Here is an 18,052-nt window from a genome sequence, read left to right on the forward strand (position 1 = left end):
GCTTCTTCGGCGAATCCGCTTGTGTTTCACCTTATGGCGCCATACTTGGCGTGGCAGGCGATGTGTTTGCGTACAGTAACTGCATCAGAAATTACGATAGTAAAAGCAGGAATAACGTTTCAAGTCAAAACAAAGAAAGCGGATTGGAGTGGGATTGCATGGAGTTTGCAAGGCGGTATTGGATGCTTCGTGGAACTCCCGTGCGTGCAACGTTTGACTCAGTGGTCGGAGCTGCCGACATTTGGGCACTGAACTCCGTGCGGCTTCTTGACGGATCTAAAACGCCGCTGCTTAAATACCCCAACGGCCTCCCACGCCGTGATGGCGGCTCCGCTCCACGTGCCGGCGACCTGCTGATATACCCGCGTCAGCGGAATGATTTTCCGTTTGGGCACGTCGCCGTCGTTGTCGGTGTGACGAAGAACTCTGTTCTCGTTGCAGAGCAGAACTGGGACAACAAGATGTGGCCCGGACCGTATCACAACCACTCCCGCGAAATCCGCATGCTGTACAGCCCCATCCATGACGCCTACAACATTACGGAGGAGGAAAACATCATCATTGACGGGTGGATGAGGTACGCCACGTAGCTGGACATGCACTGTAAAGCGAAGAAGGGAGGAAAAACGGAGTTTGAGGCTTAAATCAATGTATTTTATTTGGGGATGTTAGACAATAACAACAACAACAACAGCAGCAAAAAAATAATATATGAAATATGAAGGTGACAGCCTATAAATATATAAATATATTTATTTAAATAAGAAATAACATTGAAGATAGGTGGTTAATGAACTTAAATACAAACACAAACATACACGAAAAACAACAACAACAACAACAAACAAGAAAGAAAGAAAGAAAAAAAATTGGGGGTGGAAGGTACGTTGGTATATATTTGAACGATTGAATCCGTTCTTTTTGACCGTTTTTTTTTTTTTTTTTGTGAGCACCCACAACCGACTTTTCACGAAACAAAAAAACTCCCCTCCCCTCCTCCTCTTGCAGGATTCGATTTTGGTCCAGCACCACCGCCCCAGGATGCCAATACATATACGTTTCCTTTTCTTTTCTTTTCTTTTTTTTTTCTGTTGTTGTTGTTGTTTTTCTCATACACTCTGACGAAAACAGTTTGATACGATGTCTTGCTTTTCTTTTTTTTTCTTTTTTTTTCTTTTTTTTTCTTTTTTTGTGTTGTTAAATCTCTTAACTCCCCCTTTTTGGTTATCATTATTATTATTGTGTTCTTTTTCTTATTTATGAGGGGGCGGATGGATGGAAGTTTGTGTTTGGCTTCCCCCTTTCTTTCTTTCTTTCTTTCTTTTCTTCGAACTTCCCGCCTTCTTCGGCCTTTTCTCCTTTTTATTTTTTATTTTTTATTTTTTATTTTTGGATGTCTCCTCCTCCTCCTGCTGCTGCTGTTTTTCCCCTTCTCCCCCTCTCGGTGTCGTGCGGCTGCCCCACCGCTATCGCCTGCGTGCGTGTGCGTCTGTCCGCGAGTCGGTTTTGGCCCGCCGCGGCGGTGGAAGCATCGTGTGGAGTGCACGGTGATGGTTGGCGAGGCATTGAGCGCAGGAGCAGCCGCCGCCCCGCACACAAACAAAAAAATAAAATAATTAAAATAAAATAAAAAAGGGAGAAAAAAACAGGAGGAGGAGGAGAAGAGGGGGGTGAAATCACGTAAAAATAAAGGAATAAAATTAAGCAAAATTTTTTTTTTTTTTTTTTGGGTGGGTGAGGGGTAAAAAAAAAAAAAAAATATTATAAAAAAAGGGGGGAAAAAAAAGAGGGAAACAAACAAAAAAGAAATAATAATAATAATAAAACGACGCGTTTGATGCAAAGTCCCGGCGGAGAGAGAAGGAGAGAGAAGGAGTCGTCACATCCCAGTAAACAAACAAACAAAATTAACATGCATGAAATGAGGAAACGTGAGAATTTCCTTCGTTTTTGTGAAGGACAGAAAGAAAGAAAGAAAGAGAGAAAAGAAAGAAAGAGAGTAAAACGATGGGATGAACGGTAAATAATGAAACAAGCGGTAAACGATGCATATTGGTCTGCCTGCATGTATTGCAACGTGTATGTATGTATAATATGTATACACTGCCTATGTAACGTATACCATGATCTTGAAGCAATTCGCATCAAATGTTGATTCTTCAGGGATGTTTTTTTTTTTTCCTTTTTTTATTGAAAAGAAAAAAAAAAAAGGAAAAAATGGTCATTGTTGTTATGAGTGATTACTTCTCTCTTCTTCTTTTTTGTTGTTTTATTGTACTCTTCCAGGCCTTTAGGCTTGTTGTCGTCATTGCTATTATGATGAAGGCAACACTATTATATGGAGTGCGGTCCCCTTGCCTTTTTTTTTTTTTTTTTTTTCTTTTATTATCCATGCGTTAACGTCTGGATCTTTTTTTTTTTTCTTTTTTTGATTGATTGATTGATTGATTGATTGAATGGGAATTTAAAAAGAATAAATTTGGGTGAATTTTGAGAGGTGCAATAGAGAACAACAACAAAACATAAATTTTTTTTTTTTTTTTCTTTTTTTTGTGGGAGAGAGGCATGTCTGCTTCCACTGGCGCCTGCCATGCTGTAAACCGAAGGGGGAAAAAAAAGAAAAAAAAACGGCAACAAAAGAGGGGGAAAAAAATAATAATAATAAAAAAAAAGGAAGATGTGAGGGGTGGTGAAGATGGGAGGCAAAAATAAAATAAAAATTATGTGGGATTTTTGTGTGGAAGGGGGGGAAAAAATGAACCCACGCGGAATTAACCGGAGAAGAGGAGGCGGGGATCGCATGTGCACTGCAATGCCGATTAACCCCTTTCTTTCCCTCCCTTTCTTTCTCTCTTTTTCTCTGTTGTGTAATGTGTCGCTTGAATCACGCACCTTTTTTTTTTTTTTTTCTTTTGATTGGTCCATTTATTTACTTATTCATTTATTCATTTTTTTGTGTGTATTTGTGTGGTCTTCTTTGCGACGTTCAAGAGTGTATTAAGGCGCCACGGGGAGAGGTGGATGAGAAGGCGTAGCATGCCAGCGAAACAACAAAAACAAAGACGACAAGAAGAAGAAGAAGAAGAAGAAGAGGGGAAAAAAAGGAAAAGAATGATTGAGGGAGTGGAACTTTCTGAGGATCTATTTGAAGAATTAAAAGAAGAGTCATACACCAGGAATATGTTACCTCATGGGGCAAGGATGCGAACGAGTAAAGAATCTTGTTTTTTTACGGGATTACCAACATGGTTTTATTCACTGTCGCACTTTTTTGTTGCACTTGGTATATGGGGTTCCATTACGTGCATGGTGTTATTTCTGCTTACAACTTCTTTAAGAAGTAAAAAATCGGAAACTTCCGTGGCAAAAACGGGTGGTACTTTCCTTCCAGAGGGATGTCGTAAGGGGTGTGACACGACATTTGGGGCCATTCTTGGCATTGTAAATGGTGTCGTGAGCTACAGCAACTGCAACTCCTCGACCTGCACTTCCAACTTGTGGCATCCAATGTCATCACTTTTGGCTCATGCTGATTATAATAATGAAAACAGATGGAATAACACCAACACAAGCGGATTGGAGTGGCAATGTGTGGAGTTTGCAAGGCGGTATTGGATGCTTCGTGGAACTCCCGTGCGTGCAACGTTTGACTCAGTGGTCGGAGCTGCCGACATTTGGGCACTGAACTCCGTGCGGCTTCTTGACGGCTCTAAAACGCCGCTGCTTAAATACCCCAACGGCCTCCCACGCCGTGATGGCGGCTCCGCTCCACGTGCCGGCGACCTGCTGATATACCCGCGTCAGCGGAATGATTTTCCGTTTGGGCACGTCGCCGTCGTTGTCGGTGTGACGAAGAACTCTGTTCTCGTTGCAGAGCAGAACTGGGACAACAAGATGTGGCCCGGACCGTATCACAACCACTCCCGCGAAATCCGCATGCTGTACAGCCCCATCCATGACGCCTACAACATTACGGAGGAGGAAAACATCATCATTGACGGGTGGATGAGGTACGCCACGTAGCTGGACATGCACTGTAAAGCGAAGAAGGGAGTTTCTTCCACGAAAAGAAGCTTTTTCTTTATTTTTATTTCCCCACGTGTGCGAAGTGACTATGCTTGTTTCAATGCCGTGAGCTTTTTGAACAGCAGAGAGGCTCGATTGGCAAGGGGAAGCGGATGCTGTGTTTTTTTTTTTTTTTTTTTAGTATGTTTCCATTTCCTTTTGTTCTTTTCTAATTTTCTTTCTCAATGAACAGAAAAACAAACAAACAAACAACAACAACAACAACAAAAAAGGGGTATGAACGAATTAAATTGGCGGGGAGGACGGATGAATTTAATATTGTCCTTTTTTTTTTCCTTTTCTTTCTGTGCATGAGGTTTTCTTTTTGTTTTGCTGGCAGGAATATACACACATACATACATATAGATTTTTATTAGTGTTGGGACGCCGGCGATGAACTCCGCCGTGAACGCCTCTCCTTCAGTGACGGTGTCGAATTTGTCTGCACCCCCGCCGAATGAGTGCACCCCGATGCTGCGGACACGTCCAGTGCCGATGGAAGCGGAGTCGATGCTGCGGCGGGAGGGGCAGGATGAGATGCCCTTTTGGGAGCGTGTTTCCTCCCCACTTCACCCGGTTTTTCGTAAGGTGCAGGAACACTGCCATTACGAGTGGGTGGCGGCGTTGCTTTCTGCCATCATGTTATTAACTCTTTTTGTTTTTATCTTTTATTTAGACACATCGCCCAGGCCAGAGCACTGTGTGACGCCGTTTGGGCACCTCTTGGGGGAAAGTAGGGGCGTAAAAGCCTTTAGCAACTGCAACAGGGATTATCGAAACGTGGAGGAACACTTTGTGCTTGTCAGGACTTCGCTGATTTACAGCGGGTTAAAGTGGCGGTCTGTGGAGTATGCGCGACGTTTTTGGTTACTTGCAAAACGGCCTGCCGTGCAGTTTATGTCTGTACAGAATGCAGAAGACATATGGACAAGAGTTGTGTATGCGTCGTACATTACTGGAGAACGTGTGAAACTGTTCAAGTATGAAAACATGTTGGCATGTGATCAGACACCGACGAAAAATACTGGTATGAAGAAGAGTTTATGGAAACATTATAAGCCACAAGTTGGTGATCTACTTGTCTATGCAAATGACAGCAGCATACCAGGAGGACATGTTGCCGTTGTTGTAGGTATTGTTTCCATGCCAAGCAATTCTGGTGCGAATAATTCCTCGATGACGCAATATTCCATGCTACTAGCAGAGCAGAACTGGAATAATGAGCCCTGGCCCCACCGTAGTAATTTGGAAGGGAAGGACACACGCAACGACACCAGATTGCTTGGCTACTACTCACGCGAGGTATCTTTACAGGAAGTAGAAAGTGCGCAAATGGTGTGTGTGAAGGATCCATGGGGAACTGTGCTTGGTTGGGTCCGGGCGTGAATCAACGAGTTTAAAAAACGAGGTGTTGGAATTTTTATCGTGATTATTATTATTATTATTATTATTATTTTTTCTTATATATATATATATGCCCCCCTCAGAGGGAAAAACGAGGAGAACAATAAAATGGGGGAAGAATGATGGATGCATCACCTTTTTTCTGTTGCGGGGGGGGGCTGTCGTTTTTTATCTGCAGCTGGTGGTGTCTTTTTTTCTTTTTTTTTTTTTTTTTCCACATGACTTCTTCTGGGAAAAGAGAGGTGTTCGAACGGGCGGCGATGGTGTCGAAAGACTCCCGTTATGTTCACCGCCGTTGGCGACTGGAGGATGCCACGCTGATGATTCAGAACCCAAAACTGGAGCTTCTCATTGACTTCGACGATCCTGCAAGTTTTACCCTCGCGGCAAACGCCCCGCTCACGTCGGGGGTTCGACGCACCGCTTCAACGTGGGGCGGCGTCGAAGGTGCCCTCAATCTCAATTCAGACGACGAGCTCTTGGCGGATTGGCGGGAAATTGGCGTGCCACCACTGACAGAAGAATGAGTGGACATTAATAGAGTTTTGAGTTGAAGAACATGCCGAGGCTCGAGGCACCGTAGTGTTGTTGTTTGCTCGTATACATATATACATATATCTACATATGCAAGCATACATAAATACATATGTTTATTTCTGCGTATATTTGGGGTGAGAAGGAAAAATTGCTGGCGGTATTTTCTTTAACTCCTGGTCGCCTTTATTTTGCCTCCCTTTTTCCTCTGCTGTAATTTTTGTAATTATTATTATTATTATTATTATTATTATTATTATTATTATTATTATTATTATTATTATTATTATTATTATTATTATTGAAAAAAATAAATGAATGATTAAAATGCGAAGGAAGAGCCAAACAAACGAAAGAAAAAAATAAGGGTGAGGGCGGTGAGATGAGCACGGCGTCCGTCAGGGAGGAATTGACAGGCGAAACACAGCGGCATGCGGGGAGCGATCTGCTGTTGCGAAAGCTTCCTCTTCTCGCCAAGGCTTATGCGCTTGCACAGCAGCACCCAAAGGATCCACAGGCGGAGTGCAATTTGCTTTGCTACGGACCAGAAGTGTATCGTATTCTTTCAACTGCACGCCGGCGAGATGACCGCGGCTTCTTGCGACCTCGACAATGTCAACGTTTGGAGGCGGAAGAAGATGACGACATTGACGATGAGAAGAAAAGGGAATCAAGGATGGATGCCGTGGTGATGCTACCGACACGCATTCCGTTTCTTGGCGTAATAGAGTCGGAGCTTTGCAAGTCAATGGAATCCGTACAAGAGGCCCGCAGTAGGAAGAAAGGATCGGAAGGTGTTACTGCGGATGCAATAAGTGCGAACGGTGCATCGAGGCGCATCGGTGGCAAGAGAAGGAGGCATGGAGCGGAGGCGGATGCACAAAAGGGCAATGATGAGAGTGATGAGGAGGAAAATGAGGATACGGGAGTGAAGGAGGGGGATGGTGGCACACGAAGTAGGATGGAGTATGATGTGGGCGGTGAGGAATGTGTCTTGCTGCGTGCCATTCGTGAGCCGCTAGCGGCGTGGTGTGCGGGGGATAAAAAAAATCAAGCTGGTGCGACGGGCGCCAGCAACACCAGAAACGGCCACAAGAACAGTGGTTTCAGCGAGGGAGTTGGGGGTGGCCGGATGCCGTGGGAACAGATGCTGGAGAGCATCATGAGCCGCTACGGCGCCGCGGATGTGGAACAGGATGGCGAGGCTGTTCAGTCATATCTTCGCCGAGTGTCATGGATTGAGCAGCAGAAAAAACTGCAGCTGGGGCTCGGCGCGGCTACAGGGACGCGTCATCACAGCGAACAGCCGTGGATGAGCATGACAGATGCGATGCGAGTGCAGAAGGAGATGCAGCGCATGCGTCTTCAACGAAAGCGGTTTCACCGTCCGCATAAATCAACAGAGGGGTGAAACTGAAAAAAGAAAAACAAGTGGAAGGTGGATGGAGTGTGTACATAAATGGGGGATCATGAGTCGCATGTTCTCCCATTGTTTTTTTTTTTTTGGTTAGAACCATGTGTCTCTGTTTCTCTCTCTCTCTCTGTGTGTGTGTGTGCACCAGCATTGTTGCTATGTGGCATCTTTCTTCCTCTTTTTTGCTTGTCTTAGAAGCTGGTGGTGAGAGAATCAAGAGGACCGTCGTTTTTCCTGATTTTTTTCTTGACTTTCACACACATACATAAATTGTAAGATACAAATAAGTGGCGGCAGAGTGGCGGCAGAGGAAAGGGGGAGGGAGAGGGGCGAGTGGAGGGGGGAAAAAGAAAAAAAAGGAAGGGAATGATGTCAGAGTCCTGTTCCAAGAATGAGGGCGAGTACAGCCATTGCTCTGCCGTCAGTGTGAGTGGCAACGGGGATTCTCTTTATGGTGGGAAGCGTCGACGCCGTAGTTTTAATGGGCCGTCACGCCCCATCCTTAAGATATTCGGGAGGGATGAGAGAGAAACAATAGGCCCCGTTGACCCGAGAAATGCCAATAGTTCTGCCTTCTCACGGAGCTCCAATGGGGGAATTTATCCGCCTTTCCGTGAGCAACGCTACACCCTCCGCCATGACACCTTTAGCCTCAGTAGTGATGTTTTTAGCAGCCGTGATTCTAGTAGCGGTTCCTTCATGCAAGGCAAAAACATTCATAGCAGGAGCAAAGACTTCCCCGTGCTTCAGCCTAAGCAAAAAGAGCAACCACAAGGACAGTTGGCTTTTTATACGGAGAAGACAGCCCAAATCAAGGAGGGTTTTTCCTCCCTATCCATGTCGCAAATTCTTCCCCTGGATGAGTCACCTTCCCCTGTGAATGAGAAGGCAAATGGGAGTGCGAAGGACAATGTGATGGAGAGTGGTACAAATGCCACAAATGTTGGTACCTCTATCCCAGAATTTGCACCCCAGAGTAAGGCAACGGCAGGAAATATCCAGCAGAAATCCTGGAGCATAGATGGAAGCGCTGCACGTCAGTTCATCGGTTTCTCCCACTCCACGTTGTCTGAGTTAACTTGTGTACAACTTTCGCCTTTTGAGATGCCTGTCTTTCCAAATATCGATTCGTTAGGAACATCGGTTGCCGCCGATGAGAATTTCAAAAAAGAAGTGAAGGAAAAAGAAAAGGAATGTCAGCAGCAAAAAAACGGACGGCCGATTTGCGTTGCGCCAAAGGAAGAGTCTCCGTTAGCGTGGAGTTTCAACACCACATCTCGAGAAATGCCCATTATGCATCAGTTGCCTCCTCTTTTCGATGATTGCGATTCGGAAAGAGAACGTTGTAAATTTATTTGCCATCCATTTCTTTTATTTATTTTGCTTGGTCTTCTGTTGCCATTTGCACTTCAGGAATTGTTTGTGGTGGTAAACCACTTTGCGACGTCTGGACCAATTATTTGTGGTGGAGTGAAATGTGTATGCTCCTTGGAGGATGTATTATTGTATATCTTTGCCTACGGAATACATATGTATATTCCCTTTGCCCTTTTTTCGCCCACATTATTTTTCCTTTCGTATGATGTGGTTTTGCAGAAGGCGCGGGAAAAAGAGTTACGGGCCCGCATGGAATGTTACGCTGTGCCAGAGCACACATCCTCTCACCCTTGTCCTCACACAGCCGACCGCATAGCTGCGTCCTCTCGGCAAGGCGGTGGAGACAGGGAATTTCCTCGTGAAACAAACGATTTTTCTCTTCTTCATTGGGATTTACCCTCATGTTTTAGCATTATGCGTCGGGGGGCAGTATTTTGGATAATTGTTGTGGCACGTTTTGTTTTATTAGCCATAATGGATACACAATTGCCTCTTATGTCCAAAGTCCCCGTTGCTGTGTGGGGACCCATGCGGTTAGTAGCCTTATCGTTGCCGCTTATAATTTATTCACTTTACGAGACTCGACCTTTTTTTGCCGTGCCGTATGTTTTATTAGATGCCTTTCCTCTATTGTTTCAGGTTATTTTGGGAGACAATAACATGCCGGTAAATACACGTTGCATGGCAGGCCCGATGCTTTTGGTTGTACTTGAAAGGTGCTTGTGGTATGTGTCAGTCACGGCTATACCAGAAGAAGTACCTGTGGGTGTTAAAATAACCGTTAGTGCAACCTTTACTGCTATGTATTTTGTGTTAATTCTGGCATTATCACTTCTTGTGGATATTAAGAATGGATTTTATGTGGCTATTGTTATGGCTTTGCAAGTATTTTTTTTAGAGCTACTTTTTAATATACTCTTACTGGAACTTCTTGCATTTCGCCTTTATACTTTTGTGATGAAATCCGTGTTTCGCCGAACGGTTGAGTTACCTCAAATGAAATGCACAGATTCAACAAATATATCCACACAAGTACGTTGGCCAACTTTGATAATTGCAATTGGTGCTATTTCTCCATTTTTTCAGTTTCATCAATGGCCCCGAGCAATACCACATAGCGATTGCCATGGCATTTTATCAAAAAAGATTATTGTACACATTGGAATGTTCTTTATTGTCATTGGCGTTATTATACTGGCTACCGTGATTACACTTATTGCCCGCTGGAAACATGAAGTACTTCGCATGCCGTTAATTTTGGAGGATTGGTTTCTGTTATTCATTTGGGGATGGTACGTTTTTTCTTCTGTCCCGTTGGCGTTGGCAGCTGTATTTTGAGGAAACCCTTCCCTCTCACCCAGTTCGCATATCTTCTTTTTTTTCCTTTTTTTCTTCATTTCTTAGTGAATGTGTTGTTTTTGTTCCTTCTACTGCTGGTGTTGCGGAGGAAAAAAAAAAAAAAAAAAAGAAAGAAACAATTGGATTTGATTCATACATTATTGCCGAATTAAGAATCTCTTCTTTTGCGGGTTCTGTCATGAGTATGTTGTCGCACCCTTTTTCCACATGTGTGCGTGCGTGTGTATTTTAATAAATGGAGAGACAAGGCGGTTTCTTTTTTTTTTGTTGTTGTTATTTTCTCATTTTAGGAAATATTTATAGAGAGAGAGAGAGAGAGAGAGAGAGAGAGAGAAAACGGGAAAGGGCGGCCTCATCGAAGCGCAAATTCACCTGCGGTCATATTTATTTATTTATTTACATTAAGAGCGGAAGATATATATTTAATTAGTAAAAGTTAATGAAACGCTCTGTATTGAAGTTCAACGTCCGACATGCGGTTTTCAGCGCTGCAGCAGTGACGGACGGACCCGCCACCGCACGGCCTGCCACCGGCATCGAGTGGACATCATTAAAATCAGGCCAGCGTGAACTGTGCGAGAGGGGACGAGTACGCATCTACTCCGCTGCCCGGCTCCGCAGGCGCCTGGAGAAAAACATGGAGTGGACACCGGAGAAGTGAGGAAATTGTGTTTCACCAAGAAGTTGGCGCAGATTCTTTTTTGACGTGGAACGGCTCTGCTGCCAGCAGCGCCTCCGCGCAACGAGAGGACACAAGAGCTCTCGCAGATGCGGCATAAAGCCGATGCTGGTGGCATTTATTTCTTACTTTCTTTCCATTTTTTATGGATTGCCTGGTTTGTTGATTTGTTATTTCATTGATTCTCGGCAACGCCGGATTATCGAGCTATCGTGCCAGCCCGGGGCGGATGCGTAACGCGGTTGTGTTTCGCGCCTTCCCACTGCAGCGCCATCTCCGGGTGTCGGGGCTCTCTTTCGCATCTTCACTCAGCAGGGCGGACGTGCTTGACGATGGTGGCTGGCATAACAGCCAACAAATTTATTTTTAAAAAACACAAGCAAAAAAAAAAAAAAAAAAAGAAAAGGACGGTGTGGCTCTCATAATTGATATGTTCAATTTTTTAATTGTTTTAATCCATTTTTTTCCTTTTCTTTTATTTGGCAATGCCGTTGGTGCATTGCACATATAATAAACGTGTACTGACGCAGCTTTTTTCCTTTTCTATTCTTACCAATCGATTGACTACGCCCCTCCAATGTGCAGCTCTGGTAAGCGTACGCTGGAATTCAGCAGCAAGGAGCAACCTTACCCCGCGGGCGGCCATTAGAAATGGCTCCATCTTGTGCCCTTTCGGTCCGTAAAACTAAGTAAACAAGTACGCATCTGGTTTGAAGCATAAGCAGCAGACGCTTATCTTCCTCTCTAGTAAGAGAGTGCTAGACCCTGGCGCCGCGTCGAGGTGGCCGGCTGCGCCAGGGATTGACGCACATAATATATATATTCACGAATTCGATAGCATCGGATGGTTTGAGCCATCAAAGAGTTTCTGTACATTTGGTTATTTGATGGATGCATTTATTAGCATTGAACAATAAAAAAGTTCTTAAATAAGCAATGGGAGTAATCTTCTGGGCCGCTGGCCGGCTCCTGGACTTATCTCAATAAACCAAAAAAGATAGGGAAAAAGTGGGTTAGCGCAGAAGCGGCTAAATGCCTCAATGTTTTCTTGTGATAAAACATATGCATTCTGTTGACCACTCACGCGGCCTTTTGAACTCAGGATCTGGAATATCATTACTTACGGAGTGGCGGACTTTGGGGTCCTGCAGCCACAGGACACCGCCGCTTCCCCTCGCCAAGTCCTGAATTGTAAAAACACGACCGCGCGGTATGCCGTCTGCGCGGTTGTCTGCAGACCGCACGTAGGCAAAGGATGCCTGTATTCCGCGTGAGTCAAAAAAACTCATATGTCCGTCGCAGCTCCCACATCATGGTCTGTGATTTTGAGCTGCCTTTATTCGCCGCTCCTCGCAGCGAAGTGCTGTCTACCCAAACGTCCATAGTGGATGGCAAGATGGCGGAAAAAGCCGACACGGCAAAGCGTACCGCGCGCGCCTCGGCCTGCATGATGAGAAAACGCTTCCTCTTCCATTTTCCTCCGGCAATTTTAACGTCGCCGCAGCTGGAATGAAAACGGCTCCTCCTCATCCATGGAGCGATGCATCCGCGATGATGGTGGCCGATGCCTTTTCCGTGGGATTGATGTTTCGCCGACGATTATTCTCGCTGATGTGTCGCAATCCCTCGCCCAATCCAACCGCTACCGGCGGAAGGTTCGCCGGGGATGTCTCCTGCACCATCCCCCGGTCAAGTGCGGATAATCGTCGTCGCGCTGCCTTGATGAAAAAGTGGCAGTCACATAAACGCGTGCCCAAAATGGCCGCCACGTACAAAAAGCGTGACGCCATACCTCCATTTCCGCGATGGTTAAAGATTTGAGCGCCGACATGGCGCGCACAGACCAGACAAATTTGTCGCTCAGGGCCACCGCCCGGTGAGTATGATCAAACCGCGCCCCCGACGAAGGTGTACTGCGTGGCGCCCGATTCGCTGTCCTTCCCCATCGTGGCGTGACGGCCATCCGCATTGCGAAGCAGTTTGGCCTCCCACGATGTCGCACCGCTTTTCGACTCTGCGGTGCGCATATTGTCGATCCAAACGTCGACACGCGCCAACGAAGATGCAGCCCAGAGGCGGTGAACCACCGTCGTCACCTCGGCGACTGCTAATAATAATCTGGAGAATTTCTGGGCCGGCCTTGTATCCTATTGGGAGCCGTGCCAGCTCCACCAGCGCGCCGTCCTCCACGCAGAATCGAAAGGGATGCCGAGTCTCCCGCGGTAAAAAGGCTTGAAAAAAGACGCCTTTAATTCCAGGCAGAAAGCGGCCTCAGCCATCACAGGCGGCAAATAATGGGAAATGCGCAAAAAAGGAACATGAGCCTCGGAAGGGTCGTGTCTGTTCTTGTCGCGCGGCCCCGCGATCCATCGTCGTCGCAAACCGGTGGCCTTCTCCTCCGCAAACAAACGAAAAGGGTATTATCCATCCACCCGTTATCGCAGAATAGGCGTCCTCAATTGTTCCCACTTAATTCAATAATCGCGCGTCGTCGACTGGAATCCTCCGTGGGCTTTCGTCTGATGTGGCGGGGGGCTGGGGAAAAGGGGAACCGCCCGACGCGTCCTTGTCGCGAGTCTTGTGATTGCGGCGGGGTGATGATAAAAACCACGGAAAACACGCTCCTCTGCTGTCAACCAGGATTCCTGCCCTTCCGCAGTTTTCCCCTCACATCAACGCGGCCAGCGACGACGCCTGAGCCGGCGTTGCGGCGCGCTTCCCCGGATATCGCGCTGTGTCCTTGGAAGAAGAACGGCTCGCCGTCATCCGCGCAAGTCGGAATGCAACCCGTCACTCCCATTCGGCCCGGCTGCGGGTAAATTGATCCGCCTCTTCCTTTTTAAAGGGCGCGCCCGCTTCGTCTCCGATCGCGCCGCGATTTTTTGCAACCTCAGAACCGCCACGCCCAGCGGAGTCCGATTCATTTGCGACATGGACCGCGGCATCCTGGCGTCCTGCGGTCGGGTCGGTGGCGCCACGTCGTCGGTTGCCATCGAAAAGGCCGCGCGGCTCGCCTCTTTGTTCGGCTGTTCGCGTGTGCGGCGGAGGGTTGTGAGGCGCCCGCCTGCGACCTTCTCCGCTCCCACGCCGACGTCGCAAACAATTCCCGAGCCACCTTGTTCGCCCTCCTCGTGTCGCCGGCCCGAAGCGGGGTGCCGGAGCGCCGTCGCACCACAGTCGGGCTCCGTTGGCGAACAAGCCCCTTCACCCTTCTCGGCGATTGCGTCGGGCAATTTGAAACATCGGGTGGAGGTTCGGCGCGGCGCCTGTGCGGGACGGCGGGTGGTGGCGGCATGGGTGGGGCCGCCGCCGTTGTTGACGGCCGTCCGCGTCGCGATTGATTCCTTCTGGCCGCGCCTCGGGCTTTGCGTGCGGACGCCTCGCGCCCACAAATGCGACGCCGCTGACGTCGCACGGTCGTTGTGCCCCTCCCCGTTCCGCGAGAGGCCGGGCTGCCCTCGCAAAGGCGTCGGCTTCATGAACGGCGGTGTGAAGTCGGGCGCGCTGTTTGGAGAGCAGGGTGTTGGGGTCCGACGCCGTCATGAGCTGCGTCCGGAATGCCTGCAGTAAGGTCCGGCCAAAATCCATGAAACGATCGGCGGGATCGCGCTCCGCTTCCAGCGCGCGCGCTCACGTCCACAAAGCCAAACTGTCAAAGGGAGGTTCAGCCTGGCCGCCCGCCTGATGCCAATGATTTTGTGCGCCCCGGAGGTCGACAACGACTCCGGAAACGCCCTCATTCCACACACGTGCGGCCCGAGAGGTGGCGTCGAACGCGCGAAAACTTCGTTCCGCTTCTTCTGTGACAGAATGGGCGTCCGAGGGGAGGGTGTGAGAGGGCAAAGGCAATGGAGGGATAGAAACGCAGTCTCCCAAAATTGCCCTGCGACGAATGGGGAATAACCCACCGTCTCTCGTCCGCCGGGCTTCGTCGGGCCGTGCGTGGCGGCGCGCCCCCAACCACCAAACGACGCGTTGGACGCTGCGGTTGTTTGGTGACGCCATCTCCGGCCGTATTTTGACGCGTGTCAGGTCCATCTGCCGGGCCTCTCCGAGAGGTGGGGGCTTCTTCCCTGCCCGCCGTCTCCGCCTCCCGCGCGGCTCGCTGCGCTTCTCTGGCGCCAGCGCGCGCCTCTCGTTCCTGTAGTTGGGCGCGGGTCGCCTCCAACTGCTGTTCGCGTCCGGCGACCGCGCATTCTAGCTTCGCGCGCCGATAGGCTATTATGCGCCTCTTCCGCCCGCGTGTGAAGCTCGGTGTTTCGATCCCGCGCGCCCGCGATGGCATAGGCGTGGTCCGTGCCCCAGCGCTCCCCTTCCGCGAGGATGGGCCCTCGATGGACCCCCAACTCCCGGGCCGCGCCCGCACGATGGGCAGGAGCGATCGGGTCTCAAAATGTGGTACCTGGGGCGCCCGGAGATTCGCAACATGTCCTGTAAGGCCCGAATCCGCCCAGGGTTTGGTGGTGGGTCCCGAAATCCATGCGCAAGTCTGTCGTTGAGGCGGCCGCGGTTAACGTCGCATCCGAATTCCCGGTTTCATCAATGAAGGTGAGCTGCGCCTGGACAGCGCCATGTTGGCGTACCAATTCTGAATGTCGGGCGCCAATATCGCTCCACTCGGAGGCCGTTTAATAGGAACCAACGCCATTTCCTTAAGCCAACCCCGCTGTGTCTGTAAATTTAAAAATAATTGTCTGGCCTCTATCGGTTCCCTGTTCCCCATAAATTCGTGTTCTTCCCAAATTTATAAGATAGGAAGGGTGTCGCAAAGGAGTGGGTTCATTTTATCAGGATATATATTAGATTAATTCAGCCAGCTCTCCCGCAACCATTTTCTTCACAAGCTCCCAGAAAAAGTCAAAAAACGATAAAATATTCACGGTGAAATTTCACTATAAACACAATGCGCGAATCGCCCTAATTATTTCCTCAACTTTCTCCCCTATCCTTTTTTCTACAAGGTTATTGTATTTTCATTTCTCGGATTTTACTTACAAAATCAGGTGTTAACACGAACTGGTATTGGTGTACCTTTCCGTTCCAGAACACCTCGCTATTTCACGGCTTTCAGCGTCTCTCACACGATTGGGATTAACGACACCACATTTCTGCCATTTTGTTATCCTTTTGCTGCCTGCGTGTTGTATATAAATAATGTCCCACGACAATTCTCGGGAAAAATCCTCCCAACCATTAAAATATGCCACCAGCTACTCATCAAACTGCTTCACAGTGCTGGTTTTGGTGCTATGCGTACTAGCTGTAGCCATCTGCAGCCCAACCGGCGTCTTCCGCGGCGAATCAACAAAGAAAAAGTCCTCCACCAAAGGAAAGTTTATGACAAATGGTATGTACAACAATCGGTACTTTAATTTTGCCTCACAGAAGGATTCTTAAATAAACCCAATTCATATGAATTGGCTTCATACCCTATAGGGTTTGATTTCATCACTGATTCCTTTGCGTTTCTACGTGTTGGCGGCCTCAGCTCGTTGAGTTCATCTACTATTTCCCCAAGAAAATCCTTAATTGTGAATGCTTCCAAGGCATACTTTTCCAAAACTTGTGACGCAAAAATACACCTCGACCCCGATAATAGCTCCAAAAAAAAATTCTCACTCATTACGTTTCCCAAAATAGTGCGGTATTCGACGCCGAAGGCAAACAGATATTGGTAAGTTCAGAATGTCCTCAACACCACCTTCTCCTCTTGCTCGGAAAATCCTCACAAGTTTGTGGGACGGATCCTCAGAATTCTATGTCTCCCGTTGCCCCCGTGTAAAGTACTTTTCATTATCCGAAGACTTTATTTTATCCAAGACCCGCCTAACTGCGGTAATTTGTTTATTATATTCACTTTTGTCGAGGATGTAACGTAGAACCGGTCCTACTTCATCCACGTTCTTTTAGACCATCTTCCAGTACTTCTCTTGCTCCCGTGCATTCGCATCGTGCTTCGCCCAAGCGCACATTGCCTTCACGTCATTTTTGTCAGGGCAATTTATGGAGATTTGACCCGCACTTACGTGACTCGCCCATCCTTGGTAGTTGTTTATGTTCGGTGATGTCACCAAAATCATGCCCCATCCCTTGCAGAGCAGATCAATAGACGGTTGACGACCCTTCTCTGCCACGTCGTAGATAATATACCCCCTCACCCCACGGTCGGACAAATTGCCCACAGTGTTCAGGGTTTCAGGCTCGCCCATGTATTCTGACATTGTCCTGGTGGTCTTGTCAAACAGGAATGCTCTATCCGCAAGAAGGTATGCAACGCCTTGGAGTTTCTCGACATCGTATTGCAGCAGCTCGTAGAGGAGGTAAGAACCGGCAGCCATCAATTTCCCGATCCCGGGCGTCCCAATCAAGAGACGCTTCTTAGGCAAAAACTCGGTCCCACCATTGGTAATGGACCATTCGGTGAGATCGCCCTTGACGATGTGCCACACTCGATCCACCGCAGAGTTCACATAGCAGTCACGAATAGATTCAGTCCCGCCCAATAATACGGCCATCCCTTGTCCGAGGTGAACACCATCAGCCTGGGAGGTGCTTCACCGGATTGCTCCACGCCGTCATTCTTTTCGAGGGTGTCACCAACTGCCCTATACGTCCATGACTGCGGTGGCTCCCCCTTTCCCCACATCCATTCTCTTCTCCTCGCCGTCGGGAACTTCTATGACATGATGCCGCCTCGCATTGTGCACAGGCCCGTAGTGTCCCTCCAGCGTGTATCCTTCAACCACCTTCGTTGAGTTCCGTGTCTGTGAGATGGCCATGTTTATTTACTCCTGCGTAAGTATTGATTATGTGCTTGTTTTCGTAGTTGGATTGAGTTAAAGCTGAACACTGAGCACCAATCAAAGGAGAATAAGAAAGACGAGGAGACAATACTCACAGGCATGACTGGCAGCCACAGAAAGAGCCATAAGCACGGTTTGACGGCACAGTGTGCGATGCACACCACATGCACAGGAACCACCGCAACGACGGCAATTGGGTGCCATCCACCCAGCGCAGTGTTGGTGAGAGTAAAAAATAACAAAACTGGGAGTAACAAGAGTGGCAAGTGCACCTTCCCCACACAGTCATCGTGGAAGATGAAGGAGCCATGCAAGCAGTCGCCCAAAATAGAGTCGTGTCACAAAACCCAAGAATCGAAAACAGTGCCGGTGCAAGAAGCAATCAATTCTGTGGCGCGCAGCAGCCGTAGCCTCGCG

At 48.0% G+C, this 18,052-nt stretch overlaps 6 protein-coding genes and 2 pseudogenes across 6 annotated transcripts, besides 34 other annotated features; 7 read left to right on the forward strand and 1 right to left on the reverse strand.

Moving 5' to 3' along the window:
- On the forward strand, window positions 1–590 carry Tc00.1047053508771.10 (D-alanyl-glycyl endopeptidase-like protein, putative; the record flags this gene model as incomplete). The annotated part of the gene is made up of 1 exon (XM_804015.1): window positions 1–590. A coding segment is annotated over one exon (590 nt), but the record flags the coding sequence as incomplete, so codon positions are not given.
- Window positions 1–10,546: a sequence feature (heterozygous, Esmeraldo-like haplotype).
- Window positions 673–700: a microsatellite.
- Window positions 734–764: a sequence feature (AT_rich).
- Window positions 825–844: a microsatellite.
- Window positions 1,059–1,087: a microsatellite.
- Window positions 1,149–1,191: a microsatellite.
- Window positions 1,301–1,329: a microsatellite.
- Window positions 1,360–1,391: a sequence feature (AT_rich).
- Window positions 1,598–1,646: a sequence feature (A-rich).
- Window positions 1,707–1,728: a sequence feature (AT_rich).
- Window positions 1,744–1,826: a sequence feature (A-rich).
- Window positions 1,955–2,000: a microsatellite.
- Window positions 2,360–2,384: a microsatellite.
- Window positions 2,429–2,456: a microsatellite.
- Window positions 2,528–2,552: a microsatellite.
- Window positions 2,611–2,678: a sequence feature (A-rich).
- Window positions 2,924–2,955: a microsatellite.
- Window positions 3,068–3,112: a microsatellite.
- On the forward strand, window positions 3,181–4,023 carry Tc00.1047053508771.20 (D-alanyl-glycyl endopeptidase-like protein, putative; the record flags this gene model as incomplete). The annotated part of the gene is made up of 1 exon (XM_804016.1): window positions 3,181–4,023. The coding sequence occupies one exon, from the start codon at window positions 3,181–3,183 to the stop codon at window positions 4,021–4,023; it is 843 nt and encodes a 280-aa protein (XP_809109.1).
- Window positions 4,187–4,248: a sequence feature (T-rich).
- Window positions 4,274–4,293: a microsatellite.
- Window positions 4,459–5,451, forward strand: Tc00.1047053508771.30 (hypothetical protein, conserved; the record flags this gene model as incomplete). Its single annotated transcript, XM_804017.1, has 1 exon — window positions 4,459–5,451. The coding sequence occupies one exon, from the start codon at window positions 4,459–4,461 to the stop codon at window positions 5,449–5,451; it is 993 nt and encodes a 330-aa protein (XP_809110.1).
- Window positions 5,494–5,520: a microsatellite.
- Window positions 5,659–5,683: a microsatellite.
- On the forward strand, window positions 5,730–5,996 carry Tc00.1047053508771.34 (hypothetical protein, conserved; the record flags this gene model as incomplete). Its single annotated transcript, XM_804020.1, has 1 exon — window positions 5,730–5,996. One exon carries the CDS (start codon window positions 5,730–5,732, stop codon window positions 5,994–5,996), a length of 267 nt encoding a protein of 88 aa, XP_809113.1.
- Window positions 6,067–6,116: a microsatellite.
- Window positions 6,229–6,306: a microsatellite.
- Tc00.1047053508771.40 (hypothetical protein, conserved) lies at window positions 6,386–7,414 on the forward strand (the record flags this gene model as incomplete). The annotated part of the gene is made up of 1 exon (XM_804018.1): window positions 6,386–7,414. One exon carries the CDS (start codon window positions 6,386–6,388, stop codon window positions 7,412–7,414), a length of 1,029 nt encoding a protein of 342 aa, XP_809111.1.
- Window positions 7,784–10,132, forward strand: Tc00.1047053508771.50 (hypothetical protein, conserved; the record flags this gene model as incomplete). The annotated part of the gene is made up of 1 exon (XM_804019.1): window positions 7,784–10,132. One exon carries the CDS (start codon window positions 7,784–7,786, stop codon window positions 10,130–10,132), a length of 2,349 nt encoding a protein of 782 aa, XP_809112.1.
- Window positions 10,243–10,269: a microsatellite.
- Window positions 10,455–10,487: a microsatellite.
- Window positions 10,547–11,081: a sequence feature (haploid, Esmeraldo-like haplotype).
- On the forward strand, window positions 10,685–11,278 carry Tc00.1047053508771.55 (annotated as a pseudogene).
- Window positions 11,082–15,996: a sequence feature (areas not merged during assembly with more than two copies in the genome that could not be assigned to a particular haplotype).
- Window positions 11,214–11,237: a microsatellite.
- Window positions 11,365–11,632: a mobile genetic element.
- Window positions 11,735–15,681: a mobile genetic element.
- Window positions 11,774–12,000: a mobile genetic element.
- Window positions 15,517–15,680: a mobile genetic element.
- On the reverse strand, window positions 15,762–17,696 carry Tc00.1047053508771.60 (annotated as a pseudogene).
- Window positions 15,997–18,052: a sequence feature (heterozygous, Esmeraldo-like haplotype).

This window comes from Trypanosoma cruzi, genomic scaffold (genome assembly GCF_000209065.1).
Source record: "Trypanosoma cruzi strain CL Brener 1047053517051 genomic scaffold, whole genome shotgun sequence".
NCBI lineage: Eukaryota > Euglenozoa > Kinetoplastea > Trypanosomatida > Trypanosomatidae > Trypanosoma > Trypanosoma cruzi.